Source organism: Oryctolagus cuniculus, chromosome 4 (assembly GCF_964237555.1).
Source record: "Oryctolagus cuniculus chromosome 4, mOryCun1.1, whole genome shotgun sequence".
NCBI classification, from domain to species: domain Eukaryota; kingdom Metazoa; phylum Chordata; class Mammalia; order Lagomorpha; family Leporidae; genus Oryctolagus; species Oryctolagus cuniculus.
The window spans coordinates 38,496,687-38,522,088 of NC_091435.1; the positions used below are offsets into that span (position 1 = coordinate 38,496,687).

Consider the following 25,402-nt stretch of genomic DNA (forward strand, 5'->3'; position numbering starts at 1 on the left):
AGCTCATTAAATATTGATAAAAGGATCAATTATGCAAGATGATATAACATTTGTAAAGATAAAAGCAACCAAAAAAAGACAACACAGATGTATACAGCAAATACTATTAAACCTAAATGAGAGGTAGACTTCAATGTAGGATTAGTTGGAGAATTCAATACCACTGTCATTAAAGGACAGATCATCCAGGAAAAAAAGAAATAAAAATAAATCAGAGTTGAACAAAATCATTCAGCAAATGGACCATACAGAAATATACAGGACTTTTCACTAAATAGCTTTAGAGTGCACATTCTTCCCATCAGCATATTGAACATTGTCTAGGATAGAGCATTTTTAGACTACAAATCAAGTGTCAGTAAATTTCAAAAGATGGAAATAATACATTGTATCTTATCAGACCACAAGGGAATAAAACTAAAAAAAATCAACAAGAAGAATAATAGCACATTCAGAAATACATGGAAATTAAACAACATGCTACTGAATGACCAATGGTTATTGAAAAAATCAAAAAGGAAATAAATTTTCTTCAATGAAAATGAAAACACATCAAAACTTTTGAGATACATCAAAAGCAATATCAAGAAGGAAGTTTCTAGTATTATGTGCTTACATTAAAAAAGAAGAAACATCACAAGTAAATGATCTAATCATTCATCTCCACAATTTAAAAGAATAACAGATCAAACACCAAATTAACAGGAGGTGAAAACAATAAGTACCTGAGCATGAAAAGTGAAATTGAAACTAAAAAATAAAAAAGAAACAAAAAAAAGATGCTTTTTGAAAATTAACAAAATCAACAAACATTTAGCCAGACTAATAAAGGGAAAAAAGAGAAAAAAAATCAAATAAATAAAACTAGAAAAGATAAAGGATGCATTACAACTAATGCCACTGAAATACAAAGAACCACAAGAAAGTATTATGAACAACTATATTCTAACTAACTGGAGAACCTTGAAGAAATGGAGGAACCGCAAAGGGCAAATAAGCTACCAAAATTATTTTTCTTACTCAGAAGAAGAGACAAGGCTTTAAACAATCATCAAATTTCAAAATCTCCATTTAATTCCAATACATTACATTTTTGGTACTGTATTAGTTACCTTGGATCAGGGAATATATATGATATCTGTCTTTTTGGGACTGGGTCATGTCACTAAGTATAATGGCTTCCAGTTGCGTACATCTTGTTGCAAATGACAGGATTACAATTTTTGTAATACCTGAGTAGTACTTCATTGTGTATTTATACCATAATATCTTTATCTAGTCAACAACTGACGGACATCTGAATTGATTCCATATAGTAGCTATTTTGAATTGTGCAGCATTGAACATGGGGGTAGAGATAACTGCTTCATATGCTGATTTCTTTTAGTTTGGGTAAATTCTTGGGAGTGTGATGGCTGAATCATATGGTAGATCCAAATTCAGGTATCTGAGCCATCTCTATACTGTCCACCACAGTGGCTACACCAGTTTACATTCCCACCTACAGTGGATTACGGTACATTTTCCCACTGTTGTTGGTTGATTTCTGTCTGAGAGCCATTCTAGGTGGAATGAGGTGAAACCTCACTTTGGTTTTGTTTGTATTTCCTTGATGGCTAGTGATCCAGAGCATTTTTTAAAAAAGATTTATTTCATTTATTTGAAAGTCAGAGTTACAGAGAAAGGTAGACCAGAGAGAGAGAGAGAGAGATCCTCCATTCCACTGGTTCACTTCACAAATTACCACAACGGCCAGAGCTGAGCTGATCTGAAGTCAGGAGCCTGGAGCCTTCTTCAGGTCTCCCATGCGGGTACAGGTGCCTAAGGACCTGGGCCATCCTCCACTGCTCTCCCAGGGCATAACAGAGAGCTGGATCAGAAGTGGAGCAGCCAGGACCTGAACTGCCACCCATATGGGATGCTGGCATTGCAGGCTGTGGTTTTAACCTACTGCACCACAGCACCGGCCCTGATCTAAAGCATTTTTTCAAGTGTCTGTTGGACATTTGAATTTCCTCTCTTGAAAAATGTATATTAAGCCCCTTGCCCCTTTCTTAAGTGGATTGTTTGTTTGTTATTGTAGAAATTCATGAGCTCTTTGCAGATTCTGGATGCTAACTCAATCAGTTGTGTAGTTTGCAAATATTTTTACCCATTCTGTTGGTTGCCTCTTCACTTTGCTGTGTGTTTCTTTCGCAATGCAGAAGATTCTCAATTTTAAGTAATCTTATTTGTCAATTTTGGCTTTGATTGCCTGTGCTTCTGGGGTCTTTTCCAAGAACTCTTTGCCTATGCCAATGTCTTGCAGAGTAGCCTCAATCTTCTCTAGTAATTTGATGGCATCAGGTGGTAGATTTAGGTCTTTGATCCATTTAGAGTGGACTTTTGTATAAAGTGTAAGGTAGTGGTCTAGTTTCAAACTTCTGCACTTGGAGATCCAGTTTCCCCAAAACCATTTGTTGAAGAGACTGTCCTTGCTTTGTCAAAAATAGGTTCATTGTAGATGTGTGGATTGATTTCCAGTTTCTATTCTTTTCCATTAGTCTACCCATCTGTATTTGTTCCAGTACTAGGGGACTGCAGTATGTCTTGAAATCAGGTATTGTGATGCCTTCATCTTTGTTTTTGTTGTTTAAGATTGCTTTAGGTATTTGGCGACTCCTGTGTTTCTGTATGAATTTTACCATCATTTTTTTTCTAGATCTGCAAAGAATGCTCTAGGTATTTCGATTGGGATTGCCTTGAATCTATAAATTGCTTTCAGTAGTGTTGACTTTTTGATGATATTGATTATTCCAATCCATGAGCATGGCAGATTTTTCCATTTTTTAATGGAAATGCTTTCTTTAGTGTTTTATAGTTTTTATTGTAGAGATCATTGACATTATTGATTGAATTTATTCCAAAGTAATTGTTTTTCGAACTGTTGTGAATGGGACTGATCTTAAAAGTTATTTTTGTCCATGGTTTAGTCTGCATATACAAAAACTATTGATTTTTGAGTGTTGACTCTGTATCCTACCATTTAAAAAATTCTTTTATGAGTTCCAATAGTCTCTTAGTGGAGTGTTTTAGATACCCTATATTTAGAATCATATAATCTGCAAGTAGGAACAGTTTGATTTCCTCCTTTCCCATTTATATCACTTTGATTTTTTTCCTTGTCTAATGTCCCTGGCTAAAACTTCCAGAACTAAATTAAATAGCAGTAGTGAGAGTGTTGGCTTATAGCTCTTTGTAGTAATTTCTGATGATTCTTTTTATTTCTGTGGTGTCTGCTGTTACATTTTTCATCTCTGATTTTATTGACTTGGGTCTTCTCCCTCTGTTTTTGATTAATTGGGCAAATGGTGTATCAATTTTGTTGATTTTTTTTTTTCAAAAAATGAGCTCTTCATTTCACTGATGTTTTTGTTTCAATTTTGTTTATTTCTTCTCTAATTTTTTCATTCCTCCTACTAATTTTTGATTTCATTTGTTGCTATTTTTTTAGGTCCTTGAGATGCATTGATAGCTCCTTTATTTGGTACCTTTCCAATTTCTTTATGTAGGCACCCAGTGGTATAAACTTTCTTCTTAACACTGCCCTTGCTGTATCCCATATGTTTTGATATTATGTATTGTCTTTTTTATTCATTTCCAGAAATTTTTTCTCTTTTGATTTTTTCTATTACCTGCTGTTGATTCAGAAACATGCTGTTCATTATCCATGTGTTTGGGTATTATCTAGAGATTCCTGAATTTTTGATTTCTAGCTTCATTCCATTGTCAGAGAAAATGCATGATATGATTATGATATTTTGAATTTGCTGAGACTTGATTCATGGCCTATCATATGGTCTATCCTAGAGAAAGTGACATGTATTGATGAGAAGAAGGTGTATGCTTCTACTGTGGGGTGAAAAGTTCTGTAGATATTGGTTAGGTCCATTTGGTCCATATTGTCTATGAGCTCTATTGTTTCTTTATTGATTTTCTGTCCTTTTGATCTGTCCATTTTTCAAAGTGAGGTATTTAAGACCCTGTTAATATTATGTTGGAGTCTATATCTCTCTTTAGATCCATAACATTTGTTTTAAATAGCCAGGCATCCTGCAGTTGGGTGCATACACATTTAACATAGTCAGATCTTCCTATTGAATTGATCATTTAATCATAACATAGTGTCCTTCTCCACCTCTTTTAATACTTTTTGTGTTAAAGTCTATTTTGTCTGATATTAGGGTGGTAACAACTGCCCTTTTTTGCTTTCCATTAGCATGGAATACCTTCTTCCACCCTTTCACTTTCAGTTTTTAGTGATGAGATTTGTTTCTTGTAGGTAGTAAATAGATGGGTCTTGTTTCTTAATCCATTTGGGCAGTCTTTCTTTTTTAACTGGAGAATTGAGGCCACATATATTCAAGGTGACTATTGAAAAGTAATAACTTGGCCTTGACATTTTTCCACAGATACTGCTATTGTTTACTATGGGTGTATTTTCTATTTTTTTTTTAAAGATTTTATTATTTTTTGACAGGTAGAATTACAGACAGTGAGAGAGAGAGACAGAGAGAAAGTTCTTCCCTCTGTTGGTTCACTCCCCAAATAGCCGCAATGGACGGAGCTAGGTCGATCTGAAGCCAGGATCCAGGTGCTTCTTCCTAGTCTCCCATGGGGGTGCAGGGCCCACGCACTTGGGCCACCTTCCACTACTTTCCCAGGCCACGGCAAAGAGCTGGACTGAAAGAGGAGCAACTGGGACTAGAACCAGTGCCCATATGGGATGCCAGCACCGCAGGCAGAGGCTTAACCTAGTGCACCATGGCGCCAACCCCGTCTTTTCTATTTTTACAGGAAGTTTTCTGCTTCCACAATCTTTCATAATGATGGCTATCTTTCTGTGTATCTGTGTGTAGCATACCCTTAAGCAAATTTTCTAAAGCTTGGTGAGTAGTGACAAATTCCTTCAATTTCTGTTTGTTATGGAAGGTTTTTATTTCACCTTCATTCATGAATGAGGGCATTTCTGGGTACAGTACTCTGGTTTAACAGTTTTGTTATTTTTTTTCTCTTAAGACTTGACTATGTCTCACCATGCTCTTGTAGCTTGTAGGGTTTCTAATGAGAAGTCAGCTGTGAGACTAATTAGAGAACCTCTGAAAGCAATCTCACATTATTTTCATGAACATTTTAGAATCTCTTTTTATGTTCTACTGCCGAGAGTTTGACTACAATGTGTCATGGTAAAGATCTTTTCTGGTCATGTCTGTTTGGAGTTCTATTGTTTCCTCTACTTGCATATCACTTTATTCAAATTGGGGAAGTTTTCTGTAATTATTTCACTAAATAGGCCTTCTAGTCCATTCTTTTTCCAGACCTTCAGGAGCCCCTAGATCCATAAGCTGGCTCATTTGACACAATCCCATAAATCTCCAACTCCGTTTATAAGTTTCCTACTTCTTCTTGTTTTTCTTTTTTCTTTTTTTAATTTTTGGTTTGACTTAAAGTTTTCCAAAGGGTTTGTCTTCTAACTTGGATATTCTTTGTTCTGTCATACCAGATCAGCTGTTAAGCTTTCCACTGCATTTTTCATTTGATTTATTGAAATCTTCTTTTCTAATATTTCATTTTAATTTCACATTAAAATCTCAATTTCATGGTAAAATTTACTTTCATGTCATATATGATTTTCTTTAGTTTGTGAATTTGCTTCTGATGGCTTTTGAGTATCATATTATTAATTATTTGAATTTCAGTTCTGCATTTTATCAATCTCTTCATCTTCACTTTTTTAACTTTTATTTGATAAATATAAATTTCCAAAGTGCAGCTTTTGGATTACAGTGGCTTTCTCCCCCTCCCTATAACCTCCCTCCAACCTACAACCCTCTCATCTCCCACTCCCTCTCCCATCCCATTCGCATCAACATTCACTTTAAATTATCTTTATGTAGAGAAGATCAATTTAGTATATACTAAGTAAAGATTTCAACAGTTTGCACCCACACAGAAAAACAAAGTGTAAAGTACTGTTTGAGTACTAATTATACCATTAATTCAGATAGTACAACACATTAAGGACAGAGATCCTACACAGGAAGTAAGTGCACAGTGACTCCTGTTGTTGATTTAACAATTGACACTCTTTTTTTATGGCTTCAGTAATCACCAGTGGCTCTTGTCATGAGCTTCCCAGGCTCTGGAAGCCTCTTGAGTTCGCCAACTCTGATTTCATTTAGACAAGGTCATAGTCACAAAGTGGAAGTTCTCTCCTCCTTTCAGAGAAAGGTATCTCCTTCCTTGATGGCCCATTCTTTCCACCACTGGGATCTCACTCACAGAGATCTTTCATTTAGGTTTTTGTTTCTGTTTCTGCCTTTTTTTTTTTTTCCAGAGTGTCTTGGTTTCCCATGCCTAAAATACTCTCATGGGCTCTTCAGCCAGATCCGAATGTCTTAAAGGCTGATTCTGAGGCCAGAGTGCTGTTTAGGACATCTGCCATTCTATGAGACTGCTGTGTATCCCACTTCCCATGTTGGATTGTTCTCTCCTTTTTAATTCTATCAGTTAATATTAGAAGACACTAGTCTTGTTTATGTGATCCCTTTGACACTTAGTCCTATCATTATGATCAGTTATGAATTGAAACTGATCACTTGGACTAGTGAGATGTCATTGGTACATACCACCTTGATGGGATTGAATTGGAATCCCCTGGAACATTTATAACTCTACCATTTTGGGCAAGTCAGATTGAGCATGTCCCAAATTGTATATCTCCTTCCTCTCTTACTCCCACTCTTGTATGTAACAGGGATCACTTTTCAGTTAAATTTAAGTACCTAAGAATAATTGTGTGTTAATTAAATAGTTCAACCAATAGTATTAAGTAGAACAAAAAAGTTATTAAACAGGATAAAGTATTAAATTGTTCCTCAACAGTAAGGACAAAGGCTAATCAAGTCATTGTTTCTCATAGTGTCCATTTCGTGTCAACAGGTTTTCTTTTTGGTGCTCAGTTAGTTGTCATCGATCATGGAGAACATGTATTTTCTCTATGATTGCTTTTTTTTTCATACTGGTGAGATTTTCTTTAATCTTTGAAAATTCATTAATTCAACAATTATTAATGATTAATAAAATTCTAAATCTTGGTATAGCAGCAAACAGAGCAGGCTTCTTTGTTCTAAGAACATATTTATTATATATGTTTCTAAGTGTGTTTGAAGCATGGAAGTATACGGATGAATTGGAGTGACAGTAAAGTAGAAGATAAAGAAATTTCATATGCAAAATAATAATATTAATGGAGTCAATGATTTCTAGATCAGAATTACATCTCATTATATTTCCTTTCATTTTTTTTCTTTTTTTTATTTAGTAAATAAATTTCCAAAGTACAGTTAATGGATTACAATGGCTTCCCCCCCATAATTTCCCTCCCACTCACACCCCTCCCATCTCCCGCTCCCTCTCCCATTCCATTCACATCAAGATTCATTTTCAATTATCTTTATTTTTTTTTTTTTGATCTCCAAAAAAGTTTATTAGCATGACTAAAAACATCTTCTTGAATAGTAACAGAATTTCTGAACATGAAAGCATATCAGTGGCTAAACCTTATAACCAATATTTGGAATTGAACAGACAGCTTTATTGCCAGTCTTCATTGTATTAAAAACAATCCACATGTTGGTTCCATGAAGTCATGACTATTGCTTTGTCTGGGAATGAGTCCCTACGGCAATTAAGTATAAAAAATATCTTCCATCATCATTGGAGGGTGACCTGCATTGGAGTGTGACTCCGAGTTAAGAGCTGATAAAAATCCACAAAGAGTTGGGGTTTTGCTTTTTAAAAACATTCCTTTTACACACTACAAAGAAATAATTAGTATTTTGGTTTTTAAGTTCCTACTTGATAGTTAAAATGGCAGTCCCCAGAGGCCCTCCCATCACACAACTGTGAACGCAGACCCTCCTCTTGAGGGTGCAATCTTGGGGTGGGCTCAGAAGACTCTGGCCTCCACATGTTTACACGGGTTTGAGGACAAAGACAGCATCATCCAGAACATAATAGTCATTATACATGTCGCCTTCACACAGGTATGGCAGTCTGGTGAACGCTTCGATAACAAAACCAGCTTTGCTGAAAACTTCAGGCAGACTGTTCACTTGTTCTTCCCAATTCTGTCCCTTGATTTCCAAAATTTCTGATGGTTTCTCCCACTTGCCACCTACGTTCTCCACATAGGGATGAAATGGTAAGACCAGGGCAAGGATGACTCTGCCTCTAGTTGGCTCCAAGACACTTCTGATATCTTTTAACAAAGTCAGAGGTTGGTCACAGCGGTCCAGCAAATTCAAGCAGCTGATGACATCATATTGGAACCCTGTATTCTGCCATTCATTTATACCCAGCACTCTGTATTTCTTCTTCTGAAGCTGCCATATCATAGTTTCAGAAAGCTCAGTGGCGTAGATTTCTTCAAAATGAGGACTCATGATTTTTGTGACTTCTCCATCTCCAGCACCTAAATCAAGAAGTCTATGGGTTTTCCAGTCTGGATTAATTTTAAGCAGTCTCTGAAACTGATCTGGTGAAAACACGAACATTGAGCCTCTTCCTAGTAACCCATTGATAGATGTTCTAGACATAAACAGGCTAAAAACAGATGACACGAAAGAATGATATAATTGGATAAATAGCCAGCCCGATTTCTCAATGCTGTTGTTTAAGAAGATCTGTGTTCCTTGATCAAGATAACTCTGAACAAAGACAGCCTGGAGTGATTCACATAATTTCTCTCTGTTGCACACATACCACTGGTGGTTCTCCTTCCTGCCACCCGCGGCCGCCGCCGGCCCGCTGGGGCCGCTCGTCATGTTCACGTACAGGGAGCGGGTGAGCGGGCTCCGCAGCGTCCACATTCTCCGCGCCAGCCACACGGACGCCAGGCTCAGGCACAGCCAGCTCGCCAACAGTCTCATCGGGAGCCGCGGCCGCTAGCGCCGATCACCGCCGGCGCCGGGGCGAGGAGGAGGAGGCGCCGCCGCCTCCGGCCACCGCCGCCGCCGCCCGGGCTCGAGCCATCGCGTCCAACTTGCCCATCCAGCCCCTTCAGGGCCGAGGCGGGGGAGGGGGTGGCGGGGAGGAGCGGCCGGCGCACAGCCTGTCGCCTCCCCTTCCCTTCCGGCCGCCATTTTCAATTATCTTTATACACAGAAGATCAATTTAGTATTTATTAAGTAAAGATTTCATCAGTTTGCACCCACACAGAAACGCAAAGTGTAAAAATACTGTTTCAGTACTAGTTATAGCATTACTTCACATTGGACAACACACTAAGGACAGATCTCACATGAGAAGTAAGTACACAGTGACTCCTGTTGTTGACTTAACAATTTGACATTCTTGTTTATGGTGTCAGTAATCTCCCTAAGCTCTAGTCATGAGTTGCCAAGGCTATGGAAGCCTGTTGGGTTCGAAGACATTGATCTTATTCTCCAGACTGACTTCCATAGTGGCTTAACCAGTTTGCATTCCCACCAACAGTGGGTTAGTGCCCCTTTTTCCTCACATCCTCTCCATCAAAACAAACAACCCACTTAGGAGATGGGCCAAGGACCTCAATAGACATTTTTTGAAAGAGAAAATCCAAATGGCCAACAGACACATGAAAACCAGAAATCAATCCAAACATCTACAGCAATGTTATATTTGATCAAGGATCTAAAACCAATTCCTGGAGTAAGGACAGTCTATTCAGTAAATGGTGCTGGGAAAATGGGATTTCCACATGCAGAATCATGAAGCAAGACCCCTACCTTTCACCTTACACAAAAATTCACTCAACATGGATTAAAGACTTAAATCTATGACCCGACACCATGAAATTATTAGAGAGCATTGGAGAAACCCTGCAAGATATAGGTACCGGCAAAGACTTCCTAGAAAAGACCCTGGAGGCGCAGGCAGTCAAAGCCAAAATTAACTATCAGTATTGCATCAAATTGAGAAATTTCTGTACTGGAAAAGAAACAGTCAGGAGAGTGAAGAGGCAACCAAAAGAATGGGGAAAAATATTTGCAAACTACGCAACAGATAGAGGGCTGATAATCAGAATGTACAAAGAAATCAAGAAACTCCACAAAAACAAAACAAACAACCCACTTAAGAGATGGGCCAAGGACCTCAATAGACATTTTTCAAAAGAGGAAATCCAAAGGGCCAACAGGCACATGAAAAATGTTCAAGATCACTAGCAATCAGGGAAATGCAAATCAAAATCACAATGAGGTTTCACCTCACCCAGGTTAGAATGGCTTCAGAAATCTACCAACAATATATGTTGGAGAGGATGTATGGAAAAGGGGACACTAACCCACTGAATGCAAACTGGTTAAGCTACCATGGAAGTCAGTTTGGAGATTCCTGAGAAACCTGAATTTAACCCTACCATACAACCCAGCCATACCACTCCTTGGAATTTACCCAAAGGGAATTAAATTGGCAAACAAAAAAGCTGTCTGCACATTTAATTTTTAATTAATACATGCATTTGATTTTGTGTGTAAAAGCAAAAAAAAAAAAAAAAAACTTAGGCTGCTATGGAACTATTTAATTTTGAGTCCTGCCTATAGTTATCTAGGTCCCACAGCATGGTGGAATGAGAAGGTCATGCCAAGGTGACCGCTGGCACGCAAGCATCAGTTGCTCAGGAATGGCTTTGAAACCCACCTGGCAATGGAGCCTGCCTGGCAACAGGCTGTGATTGGATGGCTTTGGAAACTGCCTGGCAACAGGCTGTGATTGGTCTGGGCATAGACTGCCCCTTGACCAGATTGGCTGGTCTTGCCTATATAAGATATTGTACCAACTAAAATAAATGAGTCTGGGGGCTGCTTGCCTCAAGGCTGCTTTCACCTGACTCTCAGGGTCTGTGTGGTGACTCCGCGCCTCTTGCCCCCACCATGCTCCTCCTCTCAGAAACAAATCCACTGCAACATTGTTGAGAAATCAACAGCAGCATCTGATGTGCCAATGTGACTGAGAAAGAGACAATGTGTCAGACTCGGCAAGGTCCCCCCTGGATTTCAGCAAGTAGGCCCCTTGGTGTTTTGTGTGCTGTTCAGTTCTGTGAGGGTGAGCACAGAACCCCCTCCTACGTCCCTTTCCTTATCCTTTTCCTCGGTCTAAGTGACCCCAGGTTAGGAACACACCGCCCAGAAGTGTACGCCGCTTCTCGGCTCCTCCTTTTACTTTCAGTTCGCCCAATGAATTCACATAAGGGACTGATCATCCCAGAATTCGGAACCAAGTCATCTTCCCTCACTCGAGAGAGGTGACGCTCCAGAGACACCGTGTGGGCATACGGGCTTGACCTAACGAATCAAGGAAGTCCCCACCAAGCACAGGACATACTTACAATCGGATACACCACTGTCTGTTTATCTAACACAGGGAAACCTCCTGCAAAATGCCATCAACAGCTGAGGTGCTAGGAATTTGCTTTGTTATGGGAGCAGTGCTGTGCGTGTCTTTCCTTTGGCTAGAGTTAGTGTGTCATGCCGCTCTTAAGCGCTCAGACATGGGAAAGCTACCCCCCTCTCAGAGGTGCACACAGATTACCAAACATAGTGAATCTGTGAGTGATAAGAGCCCGTCACTCCAGGCGTCTGTCTCACAGACAACAGTTGATGACATAGGGAGAGAGAGCTCCAACAGTGAAAATGACAATGTATCATACAGGTAGCAAACAATGTAGCAAACAAGGTAGCAATGCCTAGTCAGCCACCCCCACATACCCGTGGGATGAACTTAGGGGACCTCTAGAAAATAACTCATGCGAGGTCATCCCATCCGCACCCAGTGAGGATCCCCACATTTGTGGCAGTACTCGGACAGCCCAAGCTCTTAGGGCAGCCGCTAAACCCCATCCCACCTGCACATTTGCTGTTAAGGTAGGAGCAGATGCAGAATTCAGGCCCTGGATTCCAACACCCATAAATGACCTTACTATGCTAAAAAAGGCTTCTCAAGCATTGAACAAGTGCTTAAACAATGGGCAGCAAACCTTCAAACTCATTTTGATTGGGTTGCACTGCTCAAAGCATGTTTGTCGAGACCACAGTTTTACAGTGGAAAGCCTCCTATCAGGAAGAGGCTGAAACTGTGGCAAGGAATAATGCTGCCTATGGAATAGCAGTAACCTTTGATATACTTACAAGCTGTGGCACCTACATATATCCTCAAGAATAGGCCCGCATTGGAGTAGTTGCCTATTTTGATCAGGTCAGAGATTTGGCAATTAAAGCCTTAAAAATATAAATCCTCCTGATTATAGTCAGCTCTTTAGAAATCTAGTTCAAGGCCCAGGTGAATGGTTCCCCAATTTACTTGCCAGAGTCTTGGAGGCAGTAGAGAAAACATTACTGCCTGGCCCCAATCAAGACAATTTGGTCAAACAATTAGCTTGGGAAGGTGCTACCAAAGAGGCAAAAGCAGCAATCGCCCCAGTCTGTAATGAAGACATTTCTAAATGGATAGTAGCCACAAAGGAGGTAAACCCTGCCGATACACCCATACAGGCCCTGACTGCAGCCATTAACAAATTGAGCACAAAGAAGTCTAATGACCCTCCAGTTTGTTGGGGATGCCAGGAAATAGGACACCTACGGCAAAATTACCCAAATGCTGAAAGACAGGGCAAGCCCAAAACGCTGTGTCCCAGTTGTAAAAAAGGCTTTCATTGGACAAAAGATTGCAAGACCAAGCCTTTAAACTCCCAGTGGGGCGGCCCTCAGTCAAGCAAGTAAGAGGGAGTCCCACCACCATTAAGTTGTTGATGCCCATCTTCAATCTGAGGCTGAAATTGACCCTATATTTAGATGACATTGCCTTTGTGGGTTTAATTGATATGGGAGCAGGTGTTACTGTCTTAAAAGCTAGGGACACAAGAAAAATGCAACATTGGAAGACAGCACCCGGACCTGACCTCCAAGGTGTTAGGGGATTAAAATTGGCTGATAAGGTCATCACACCTGTAACTTGAGATGACAATGGAGATACAGGAACCATCTTTCCACTAATTGCTGAGGTTTCCATGACCTTATTGGGGAGAGATGTGCTCTCACAAATGCAAGTGGTCCTTACTATGGATCACAAATCTCCACAAGCCAACAGCTTTAATAGAGAACCTACAAGTAAGATTCACCCCCAATTCTAGGGGCCACTGCTCACCTCATACAAAAGCCAAGCCCAATCCCCATTGAATGGGAAAAAAATCAGGAAACATCTGGGTAGAGCAGTGGCCAATAATACAACCCAAACTTGGCATCCTTACAGAATTGGTACAGGAACAATTGGAAAAGGGACATATAGGACCCTCCACTAGCCCTCATAACACACTCATTTTTGTGATACCAAAGAAACAGGGAAAATATAGGTTTCTACAGGATTTGAGAGCTATTAACAAAAAATATAAAAAAGATGGGAACATTCCAGGCTGGCATTCCCCATCCAGGGGCCATTCCTAATGGATACCACAGAGTTGCCATTGATATCAAAGACTGCTTCTTTTCCATCCCCACTGCGGAGCAGGATAAGGCTGACTTTGCCTTTACAGTATGGGAGCCCAATTTCCAGCTCCGTGCAAAAAGATCCAGTGGCCAGTACTCCCACAAGGCATGAAAAATAGCCCTGCCATTTGCCAAAGATACGTTTCTCATGTGAACTGCACACTTAAAGATCAGTGATTGGTCATACATTATGTGGATGATATCTTACTTGCTCACGAGAATGCAGCAACTCTGAATGACTGTCTAAGTGAGACTGTAAGAAATTTACAATTCCTGGGTTTGTCTATTGCCACAGAAAAGGTACAACATTTTCCTCTCTTTCAATTCTTGGGTTATCAAATCTCCTCCCATATATCTCCAATGGGCCCAAACCTAAAATTCAAGCATAAATACTCACTTAATGAACTTCAGCAACTATGTGGCCAAATCAGTTGGCTGAATCCCTTCCTTACCCTAACACCTGCAGAAGTAGACCACTATACGATTTACTAAGGGAAACAGCCCTTCTTCAAAAATCACATTAACACCAGCAGCCAAATTCACTATAGAAAAGATTAAAACCCAGTTGTCAAATTTAAAAACCTTTAGATATGACCCTCAGGTGCCTCTATTTGCCAAAACCATATCTACCCTCAAGGCCCCCTTAGGAGTTATTTGGCAACAACACAGGCCACTTTTTTGGGTGCACATAGCCTGGAGCGATTGTTGTAAAATAGTAAACAAAGTAGATGCCATCCTTATGATGGGACTTAAATTGAGATATTATACCAATAAGATATTTAACAGAGCCAGACATAGTGGTCCTACCACTATCACAATTAGAACTGTCGACATTGATGCAGAATAGTACACTCTTTCAAACATTAATGATAAATTTCCCAGGACAGGTTGACAATCATCTGCCAGCAGACAGGCTACTCCACACACCACAAACCTTAGAAATAGACTATCCAAAACATGCTTTCCCTGCTAATCAACCTATACCCATGGCACCATGTGTGTTTACGGATGCCAACAAGTCACTGTTTGGAGTAGTGATCAAATCTTTAACAGAAAAGGATAAGATCCATGTAGAACCCCACAGGGGATCAGTACAGTTGGGAGAAATAAGAGCAATAGTCAAGGTTCTACTACTTAGCTAAGATGGACCAGTAAATATATTTTCGGACAGCAAATACTCAGTACAGGTAGCAAAGACGATCCCTTTTGCAGTCTTTAACCCGACCAATAAGCCAATTGATCAGATGTTCACAACACTTAAGAGCTAACTGAGAATAGAAAATACCCATGGTATATATCACATGTAAGATCACGTACTGGGTTACCTGGCATTATTTCCCAAGGCAACAGAAAGGTTGATCATCTTATCTCTTGCAACATGGCTTCCATTGGACACTTAGAACAAGCCTGTATTTTACACCAAAAATTTCATGTGTCAGCAAGCAACATAAAATTGCTTTTCCCAGAGCTAACAATGAGCCAATGCAAATACCTAGTGCACTCTTGCAAGAATTGTGCACTCCTCACCCCGTTAGGCCCACTGCAACAAGCAGGAGTGAACCCGCAAGGCCTTACTCCTAATAAGCTCTGGCAAGTGGACGTCACCCACATTAACCCCTTTGGTAAACTTAAGTTTGTCCATGTGGTGGTAGATACTTATTCAAAGGCTGTATTTGCAACAGCCGAATCCAGAGAAAAGGCTAGTAATGTGATAAAGGTGGTTAAATCAGCCATGCCGATCCTTGGTGTCCCCTGGACCATAAAGAATGATAACAGGGAGCATATACATCACAGGAATTTAATTCCTTCCTGAAATCTTGGAACATACAGTCTGCCACAGGTATCCCATACAACCCACAGGGACAGGCAATCATTGAAAGAACTCATAGGACGATTAAAGATCTCTTACAAAGACAAAAAAAATCATATGCCCTCAGACCCACAGCTTGCTTTGACTGAGGTCCTTTTCACTATCAATTTTCTTACTTTTGATTCCCAAGGGATCAGCCCAGCTTATAAACACTGGGGATCCTTTCCATCCCAGACCCCAGCCCCTGTGGTTAGATGGAAAGACCCCCTGACAGGAGAATGGAAGAGACCATACCCTCTGCTAACCAAAGTTTGAGGATATGCTTGTGTCTTTCCAGAGAATGTGGAACAGCCCATTTGGCTACCAGCCAGAAACATCAAGCCTGCAACTGATAGCCAACCAGAACCAGCTGAACAAGACTGAGAATCTGCCTTGTTAGCAGATGCACCTGCCCTATCATCCTACCCTGGGAAACTGCCCATAGCCATATCTGTTACTGTTTTGTACCCCACTAGCTCTGGTCAGCCACTCAAACAGCCCACAGCCTGTGTGTGGTTATGCCATTCCTGATAACCATTATTCCTCATTCCTACCCCCATCTGAGCAAGCAATCCTGTGGTCTCCCGTTTTGAGCACTGGTTAGTCAGTGACAGGTAAGATCCCCTGGGGGACAACCTAAGACAGGCACAGCTGCATACGGAGACCACATGGAAACAGGGTCAACAATGGTATGGCCAAGAATCATGCCTCCCGTTGCTATACTATACCGCAGTAAGAAACAACGAAATCCAGTCATTTGCAACAAAATGGAGGAATCTGGAACACATCATGCTGAGTGAAATAAGCCAGTCCCAAAGGGACAAATACCATATGTTCTCCCTGATCGGTGACGACTGACTGAACACCAAGAGGGAAACCTGTTGGAGTGAGGTGGACACTATGGGAAATGGTGGCTTGATCAGCATAGCCCTGACTGTTAATGAACAACTAAATACATTATCCCTCTTAGTAGTTTTTTTATCTGTTCTACTTAATATGACTGGTTTAGATCTGTAATTGATGCACAGTTATTCTTAAGTGTTGAAAATTAACTGAAATGTGATCCCTGTTGAACATGGTGGTGGGAATGGGAGAGGGAAGAGATGTATAATTTGGGACATGCTCAGGCTGACTTGCCCCAAGTGGTGGAGTTGGAAGCATACCAGGGGATTCCAATTCAATCCCATCGAGGTGGCATGTACCAATGCCATCTCACTGTTCCAGGTGATCAGTTTCAGTTCACGGTTGGTCATGGTGAAGGGACTGGGAGTCAAAGGGAGCACATAGACAAGTCTAGTACCTGCTAACGCTAACTGATGGAGTAAATAAAGGGGAGAGTGATCCAACATGGGAAGTGAGATACCCAGCAGACTCATAGAATGGCAGATGTCCTAAATAGCACTCTGGCCTCAGAATCAGCCCTAAAGGCATTCGGAGCTGGCTGAAAAGCTCATGAGAGTATTTCAGGCATGGAAAGCCAAGACACTCTGGCAAAAGATCTCTGCGAGTGAGATCCCAGTGGAAAGAACAGGCCATCAAAGAAGGAGGTACCTTTCTCTGAAGGGAGGAGAGAACCTCCACTTTGACTATGACCTTGTCTAAACAAGATAAGAGTTGGAGAACTCAGAGGGCTTCCATAGCCTTGGAAACTCATGACTGGAGCATAGGGAGATTACTGATGCCATAGGCAGGAGTGTCAATTGGTAAAGTCAACAACAGGAGTCACTGTGCACTTACTCCTCATGTAGGATCTCTGTCCTTAATGTGCTGTACATTGAGATTTAATGCTATAACGAGTACTCAAACAATATATTTCACTTTGTGTTTCTATGGGGGTGCAAACTGTTGAAATCCTTACTTAATGCATACTAAACTGATCCTCTGTAAAAAAAAAAAAAAAAAAAAAAAAAAAAAGAAAGAAATTATCAATTCCCAAGTTGACTCTCACTGGGATTAAACATGACAATAGGTCTGCTCTGATTTCATCATCATTTAAAAAAATCATCTATTATTTTTCACTTTATGTTTCTGTGTGGGAGCAAACTGTTGAAATCCATACTTAATGTATACTAAGCTGATCTTCTGTATATTAAGATAATCGAAAATGAATCTTGATGTGAATGGAAGGGGAGAGGGAGTGGGAAAGGGGAGGGTTGTGGGTGGGAGGGACGGTATGGGGGGAAAGCCATTGTAATCCATAAGTCGTACTTTGGAAATTTATATGCATTAAATAAAAGTTTTAAAAAAAAAATGAAAAGGGGGAAATGTGGTGGAATGAGAAGGCCATGCCAAGGGGGCCGCAGGCAAGCAAGCATCAGTTACTCAGGAATGGCTTTGAAACCCTGCCTGGCAACAGGCTGTGACTGGATGGATTTGAAACCCACATGGCAAATGGAGGCTGCCTGGCAACAGGCTGTGATTGGATGGCTTTGGAAACTGCCTGGCAACAGGTTGTGATTTGTTGGGGCATAGACCGCCCTTTGACCAGATTGGCTAGTCTTGGCTATATAAGATGTTGTACCAACTGAAATAAACGAGTCTGCGGGCTGCTTGCCTCAAGCCCTCTTTCACCCGACTCCCAGGGTCTGTGTGGTGACTCCGCGCCTCTTGCCCCCACCATGCTCCTCCTCTCAGAAACGAATCCACTGCAACATTGTTGAAAAATCAACTGCAACACCATAGACCAGAGGACCCCCCACCCCAATAACCCATGATTATGTAAAACATATGAAAACTAGTTCTGGATTTGCTTTCAGTTACCCATCCCTGCAATGACACCCTGGTTTTACTCATGTATGTAGATACAAGCCTTCAATGTCAGGTCACTTAGATTTTGATTTAATATGATAGGTTTTCAAGCTTCAGGAAAGTCCTGGGAAATTTTCCATTTAAATATTTTAGATTTTTTTACACTTTTGTTTTATTTATGATTTTTTTAAATCATCTATGAGCTGTTAGAATTTTTATCTTGATGCTACACTTATAGTAAATATGTATTCAATGCTATGAAAAATAAATTTTAGGACAAGGTTTATGGTTTATTTCTTACAAAACTATTTCCATTAACAATAAACCATCTGTTACCAAATAGTTAGGTTATTACCAAGAAAAAAAAAGTTCTTTGAAGATAACAGATCAGGTGTGCCCTTATGCATGGGGGAAAAAAAAGACTTGTTGACTAGGATCACTAGCTAAGATGCTGAAATGCTTAAAGATTTCTAGATCACAACATCAACAAAACAAAAACACAATGACCAAGAGAACAGAAACGAAGTCCCAATGATATTAGAAGAAATATTAGTCTGACTCGAGTCCTTCTGCTCAATTGCAAATTTAGCCTGGTTTCAAATGCCTACTAGAGTATTCTATGATGTCTCAGGATGCATTTGTTTTCTCTCATTGGGAGAGTGCTACTGAAATCCAGGTGGCACACTAACCACCTTCACCCCCCCCTGTGTACACCAACACATTCGGCTAATTCCTTCTCCTGGGCATACTGTGAGCTGTGAGCGCTCGCACACTCTAAGACCAAGAATGCTTAATGTGGAGGGGGCTGATGTCTGCATCGAGGCATTGTTCTACTTGGCTGCCAAGGCTGCTGGCACTAATTTCATGGCTGCTTTGTGCTCTCAAAGTCCCATGGAGATGTTTGAGCTTTTACTTATTTCTTAATTATGGGTTTTAAAGACTTAGGCATAAATCTACAGAGAAGGAAATTCTGAATGGCTAACTCAATTCCAATTTAGGCTGGTCCCTGAAACAAATTTGCTCAACCAATTTTTCTTAATCAGAATGATTTCCTCAGAAGTTTCGCATTCTTCTCCCTCGAGAAATTTCTTAATGTATGAGAAAGATTAGATTTGGGTAAGAATCATCTTAGTTTCTAGTAATATAAATTTTAAACATTAAATTCAATTATAACTTCTTAAAAGTGAATTTAAAATAATTTATTTAAAAATAAATTTCTTAATCATCAGATATACATGATCATTACTATGATATTACTGCAATAATTAATACCCAATTTGAAGACTAAACGCGTCTTTAGAGTTTAAAATCTACTGGCAGAATTATACAATGAAAGCCTAACACACAATTTTATGTATTTTATAATGTACAGTACTGTGAAATTTTGTTTCATAATATTTTAGATGACAATGGAAAATGAAACACAACAAGACCATTAGACATAAAGTCACAAATGTTGTCAGTTTTCAGAATTTTAATACAGGATTCATTTGAGAAAACTGAAAATGCATGAGTGTTCTAAGTTCTGAAAACAGCAACTTGTGGATAACATGGTGATTAGGTATTACTTTAAAGCATATATATATATATATATATATATGTTTTAAGTAATGTATTTTTAAGGCAGAATGAATGACAGAGAGAGAGGGAGAGACAAAAAGAATGAGATCTCACATCTGCTGGTTCATACTTCAAAACCTTAAGCCACCTGAGCTGTGCCAGAAAAAAAAGTCTGGAGTCAGGAAATTCATTTGAGATAGGCAGTAACCCATGTACTAGAGTTATTATTGGTACCTTCCAGGCACATAAGCAGGAAGCTGTATCAAAAGCAAACATAGGACTCAATTCCTGGCACTCCAATATGGATATTCCAATACTACATTAACAAAGTGAAAAATGTGTCATTTGATCTTCTCAAGTGTGCATTAAATGATCTTGTGTTACTATTTTTCTTTTCTGTATGTTGTCTATTTTCTAATATATATACTATTTTCTATACAAGAAATCAGACAAAATAAAATCAGGAATATTGAATAGATTAAGTTTTATGCACAGCATATAGGAACTTTAGAGAATCCATTCCCACTTGAGAAAATATTAAAAGTATAATATAAAACCCAAGGATCCGTGGAGCTGAAAATATTGTGAATCTCCAATTAAATAAAATGATTTCATTTTTAACATAAATATTATTTGCAAATATAATAATAAAGCTTAATTGAAGCATCTTACAATGTTGATCATATAGATCTATAATCAAGCAGCTTTTGTTATTGAGTATATCATCACAACATAAGTGTGTTTATATCATTTTTCACATGTGCTTGTCTGAATGTCTCTCATTTCTAATATGTGTCTCTCCTGTGCATATTTCATTTTTCATGGGAATAAAACTAATGCATTGCTAATAGTGCTCTTGCAAGGATACAGAAAAGCAAATTTAGTTGTTTGGCAAATAGTAAAGGATAAATAAACAGTGCCTATTAGTGTCATCTGCCAGTAGTTAGTTTATAAACATTATAGGCAAAAATCAAACCTCATATTCAGACATAAAAGTCATTTGTAAGGAAAATAAATTCCCCCTAATGTAACTGAGATGGAGGAATCCTTGCTCTAGATGTTTAAATCATAAAAGGATGACAGCTTTCATTTGGAGTCACCAAGTCTGTACTTAACCAAGTCTCCCTTAACACTTTCGAATATATGAGCCTCATTATTTTTTTTTCATAACGCATGTGTTAAAGAGGATTGGGGAGTCATGTAAGTGGGGCTCTATTTACTATTCCTGTGGCAAATTGAAAGTGGCTTTAAGCTACCTTCATTCAAGCATTCCTCATTTTCTAATGATTGCACAAATAACTCTGTAGAATAAAAAAAAAAAAACTGATGGCAAATCTAATCTTTTCTAACATTCTGTGCCAATGTGATTATTTGAAGACATTATTCAACAATTTAGCTGCTAACGTACAAAATGGGAAATATAATGCTATGATCTGTAATACTTGGCTCTGTTCAAAAGTCAAACAAGCATGACAGATCATAAAATAACACATGAGAGAGCTCTAGTCTTAGCTTATTACATCCTTGAAAAATAAGCATTCCTCTTTTCTTATTTAGTCTGGTATCACACTTTCTTTGTCTTCCTGTTTACTAGATTTTAGTTGCAAAATACATCTCTGAGACAAGCATATGGCACAGCATTTAAGATGCTCTAGCAACACCTATCACAGTACACGGTTCGAGTCCCAACTCTTCTGTGATTGTGAAGCTTCACAGTAATGTGAACCGAGGGAGACATCAGATAACGGCTCAAGCCCTTGAGTCTTTGCCACCCATGTGGGAGACCTGGGCAGAGTTCTGGCTCGCGGCTTCAGCCTTACCCAGCCCTGGCTGGTGTACGCACTTGGGGAGTCAACTAATGGATGCAGCATCTCTGTCTACCTCTCTGTCATTCTCTATCTCTCTGCTTTTCAAATAAAGTGAATATCCTTTTAAAGTATGATGACTTAAATAACAAGTAAATTAATATTTATTTTCCACATGAATCATTAGAAGATTTTCAAATGTCAAATAATTAAGCATACTGGATAACTTGGAATGGCAGACACACATGTGAATTTAATTCTAGATCTAATTTGAAAATTTTTCAAAGAAATATTTTATTTTTTAAATTAATATAGGAATAAGAACATCATAATATATCCACAAGAATAGTTTTAAAATAACTGCCTAAATAATGTTGTATGATAAAATCCGTTCTCATAAAAAGCTTTATAATTAATTTTGTCAGTGTTTAAGTGCTATACCCCACCATTTTCTGATATTTTTCTCATGTTCCTCTGTTGTTTTTAGCACATTCTACTGAGTAAGAAAAAAATCTGGTTTTGGGGCCAGCACCGTGGCGTAGCTGGTGAAGCCACCGCCTTCAATGCCACATCCCATATGCACACCAGTTCTAGTCCCTGCTGTTCCACTTCTGATCCTGCTCTCTACCATGGCCTTGGAAAGAAGTAGGAGACGACCCAAGTCCTTGGGCCCCAGCACCCGCGTGAGAGACCCGGAAGAAGTCTGGCTTCAGACAGACCCAAGTCCAGGTGTTGTGGACACTTGGGGAGTGAACCCCTGGATGGAAGACTTCTCTCTCACTCTGCTTCTCCTTCTCTCTCTGTGTAACTCTGAATTTCAAATAAATAAATAAATAAATCTTTAAAAAAAAAAACATGGTTTTAATTTGAATAAATTAGTTGATTTAGTAAACCCATGTTGAAGGAAAATTTAGTTACCAAAATTGTTCCCACACATATACCAGCTTGATTTCCCATTGTCCAAATTTCTTGGAGAGTTCACACTTTACTATAAGCAAGGTAATTTATAAAAGTTCAAGCAGTAAAATAGTGGAAAGCGAGGGCAGTGGGAGAAGGAAGAGAGCTGATTGGACAATAAAAATATATTTTATGTTTGCTGAATGAAGAAACAAGAAATGTTATATTAGATTTCTTCATTTATAATCTGTGTGTTGGGATCAACAATTCCTCAATATCTATTTTATTTAAATTTTTGTCTTTTCCAAATACTGTATTTTCTGATGAATGTGAGTTGATTTATAAACAAGGGAAAAATCACTGGATGAACTCTAGAATAAAATGGTGAGCAAATATACCCACATCTTGCCATTATTCATACACCTCCCTATCTCAGATTTTACTTGCTAGGAAAATAGGAATTTAATGTAATTGTATTTTAGCAATGAAATAAAATGATTCCCTTTTAGAATATTTCAGTTTTGTTTATTTCTAAACAGTATGGAAGGGTGATATGCCATTGCTAAATTCCTAGCTACTGCTGGGAAAGTTTTCTTACAGAAAAAGGATTTTAAAAGTCAGTCAACAAACAGTATTGTGGTGAATCATTCATCAGTTTGAAATCTGATGGCCTGCTAGGTTTAATGGTGCATTAACATCATTTTGCATTAAGTTTAAATCCATTACTGAGTTATGGGTCCACAAATATCCTTTTTTTTTACCAGCATTTATTTGTAAGATTCTTCAGATTGCACTGTTTTTCCTGTGTTGCATTCCAATAATGACATTGTTTCAGCTGTGAGAACTTATTAGAAAATATATGGTGCTTGCAGTTTTGCAAAAAGTCAATTTCCCCCTGTGGAATAATCTCCATTCTAATTTGACTATAAAAATCCCCATAAATTATTTCAATCTCATTTTAGATTGGGACATATTTCATTGATTGGTAATAGCCTTAAATTACTTTTTATTGTGATTATAATGCTTTCTTGTCAAATAGCAGGAAACAGTAAATTACAGAGTAATTTAACAGGTGGAAATATACATAAGAAAAATTGTTAGAAACAAAGATAAACCATTAGAACAAATTGCAGTCTGTATAGACTTAATCAGTTCTTTCATGTCTACAACTTAAGAAATTAGCTCTTTCTCCCACTGAGTTTAAGTAATCTGGAATCCTAAACTAGGATGCAAAATGAAACCTGCTTATCTGAAAACAATGGAATCAAAAAATTAGAATGCAGCAAAATTTATTTAATGGCATTTACTTGGGGTGAGATTGCTTTAATTTTAACGCCAGAAAAGCCTCGTTGAAGACCTAGTAGTAAATTCGTCTATGAGCTCTAAACTAGTGAAGACTCCTTGACCTTAAATGAGCTTTTTCACTACGCACTCAAGACAAAATGATGTCATCACTCTCAAGGAAACAGAAGTGGATCACATACAAGAAATATAATTGCACTGAGAGTATTGTAAGCAGAGGGCTTTCATGGAATTTGTGTGCATACTTCAGATGGAAGCCCTTAGGGATTTCTAGTAGGCTCTAATCGGAAGTGAAAATTTATGAAAATCAGTTTCCTTTCATAGGAAGGCTGAATATGCAAAATCTCCCAGTTATATGCATGGTGCTATTCTTTAATCAAGCATGAGTATTCTATTTCTAAATCCAACTCATATCCTCTTCAGTGTCCATAGAAAATAATTTGACTTTACCACAATTTAGTGCCAAATTAAAGATGAAAATGTCATTTTGGAGATTTTCAACAATCACTTAGTCATAAATGCTCTTTTGGAAAATTTTAAAATTTACTAAATTAATTAATAAAATTGGCAATATTTTTCTTGCATAACCTGATTAGAGAAGAAACAAGAAACTCCAAAATAAAGATACACTATATATTAAATTATACTTAGTTTGGAAAATATTGAGTGATTATATATTTGTGATGGTGTGTGAATTAGTGGGCTTGCATTTGTATATTTACACATATTAAAACATATCTTCATTTAAATTTAATATTACATGTCATCACTAGAATTGTATATAATAAATTGTCATTAGATTAAGTTAAAGAAATAGACTGTAAGGTTTTCTCAGGGAAGCAAGGCAATATGGAGAAAAAAATAACATAGGTTTTTATGCCCAAATAACTGTACTGTCTCTGGTCCAAGTGTATGCTTTCTTAGATAATTTGGTTCATAGAATCTTTTTCTGAATGATTTAAAAGGAGTAGGATAAGATCGACTTTTAAAATGGAATCTAGGTTAATTATAATGCTTATAGTTTCCTTGAATTCATTCTGAAACAATTAAATGCCGTAAATCATTAAGCATAGTGTAGACAGTCAATAAGTGTTAACTATATTATTTCACTGAATTTAAACTATACATTTCTAAGCTGCATTATGCCCCCTAAGAAGGGGCAAACAAACATTGGCACTGCAATTTTAAATTAGTTTAATGTGGTAAAAGTTTTAGTATTTTTAGCATCTGCATGCTTTGAAATGTAGCCGTTCTTTTCTAAGAGATTTGAAATTTCTTAAGTCTTCAATTTAATTTTAATAAAATACACAAAGCTTTAACTTCCTTTATCTTTCTTTTCAGGGATCATAAACTACTTTGTAGCCCACTTGTTTCATTAATAAAATGGATAAACTACTATTCTGTTCTGTGACTATCTACATTCCCATTGTTATCTCTTTGTTTTAATGTCAAATCAATGAATAGTGGATTTTTTGATTTTTAAAAGTTTTAAATTGAATGGTACTCAACTTGTGAAACATCAGTAATGAATATAAATCAATAGAGTGGCTTCAGTATGAACAGTCCAAAACAAAATTGATGATTGGGTAGATTAAGACAAGCAAATCATGGCCATCTAGTCCGACACAACTGTATGATGTTGTTGGTGCTGAGTTTCAATCCATTTTTCATATGTTAAA

At 38.3% G+C, this 25,402-nt stretch overlaps 1 protein-coding gene across 1 annotated transcript; it reads right to left on the reverse strand.

Moving 5' to 3' along the window:
- Positions 1-7,494: 7,494 nt before the first annotated feature.
- LOC127485445 (protein-L-histidine N-pros-methyltransferase) lies at positions 7,495-9,180 on the reverse strand. The gene has a single exon (XM_051828453.2). The coding sequence runs from the start codon at positions 8,970-8,972 to the stop codon at positions 8,016-8,018; it is 957 nt and encodes a 318-aa protein (XP_051684413.2). The 5' UTR covers positions 8,973-9,180; the 3' UTR covers positions 7,495-8,015.
- Positions 9,181-25,402: the final 16,222 nt, after the last annotated feature.

What these genes read in the sequence shown, in the direction of transcription:
- LOC127485445 (XM_051828453.2), bottom strand. Translation starts at nt 8,972, where the DNA reads ATGAGACTGTTGGCGAGCTGGCTGTGCCTGAGCCTGGCGTCCGTGTGG.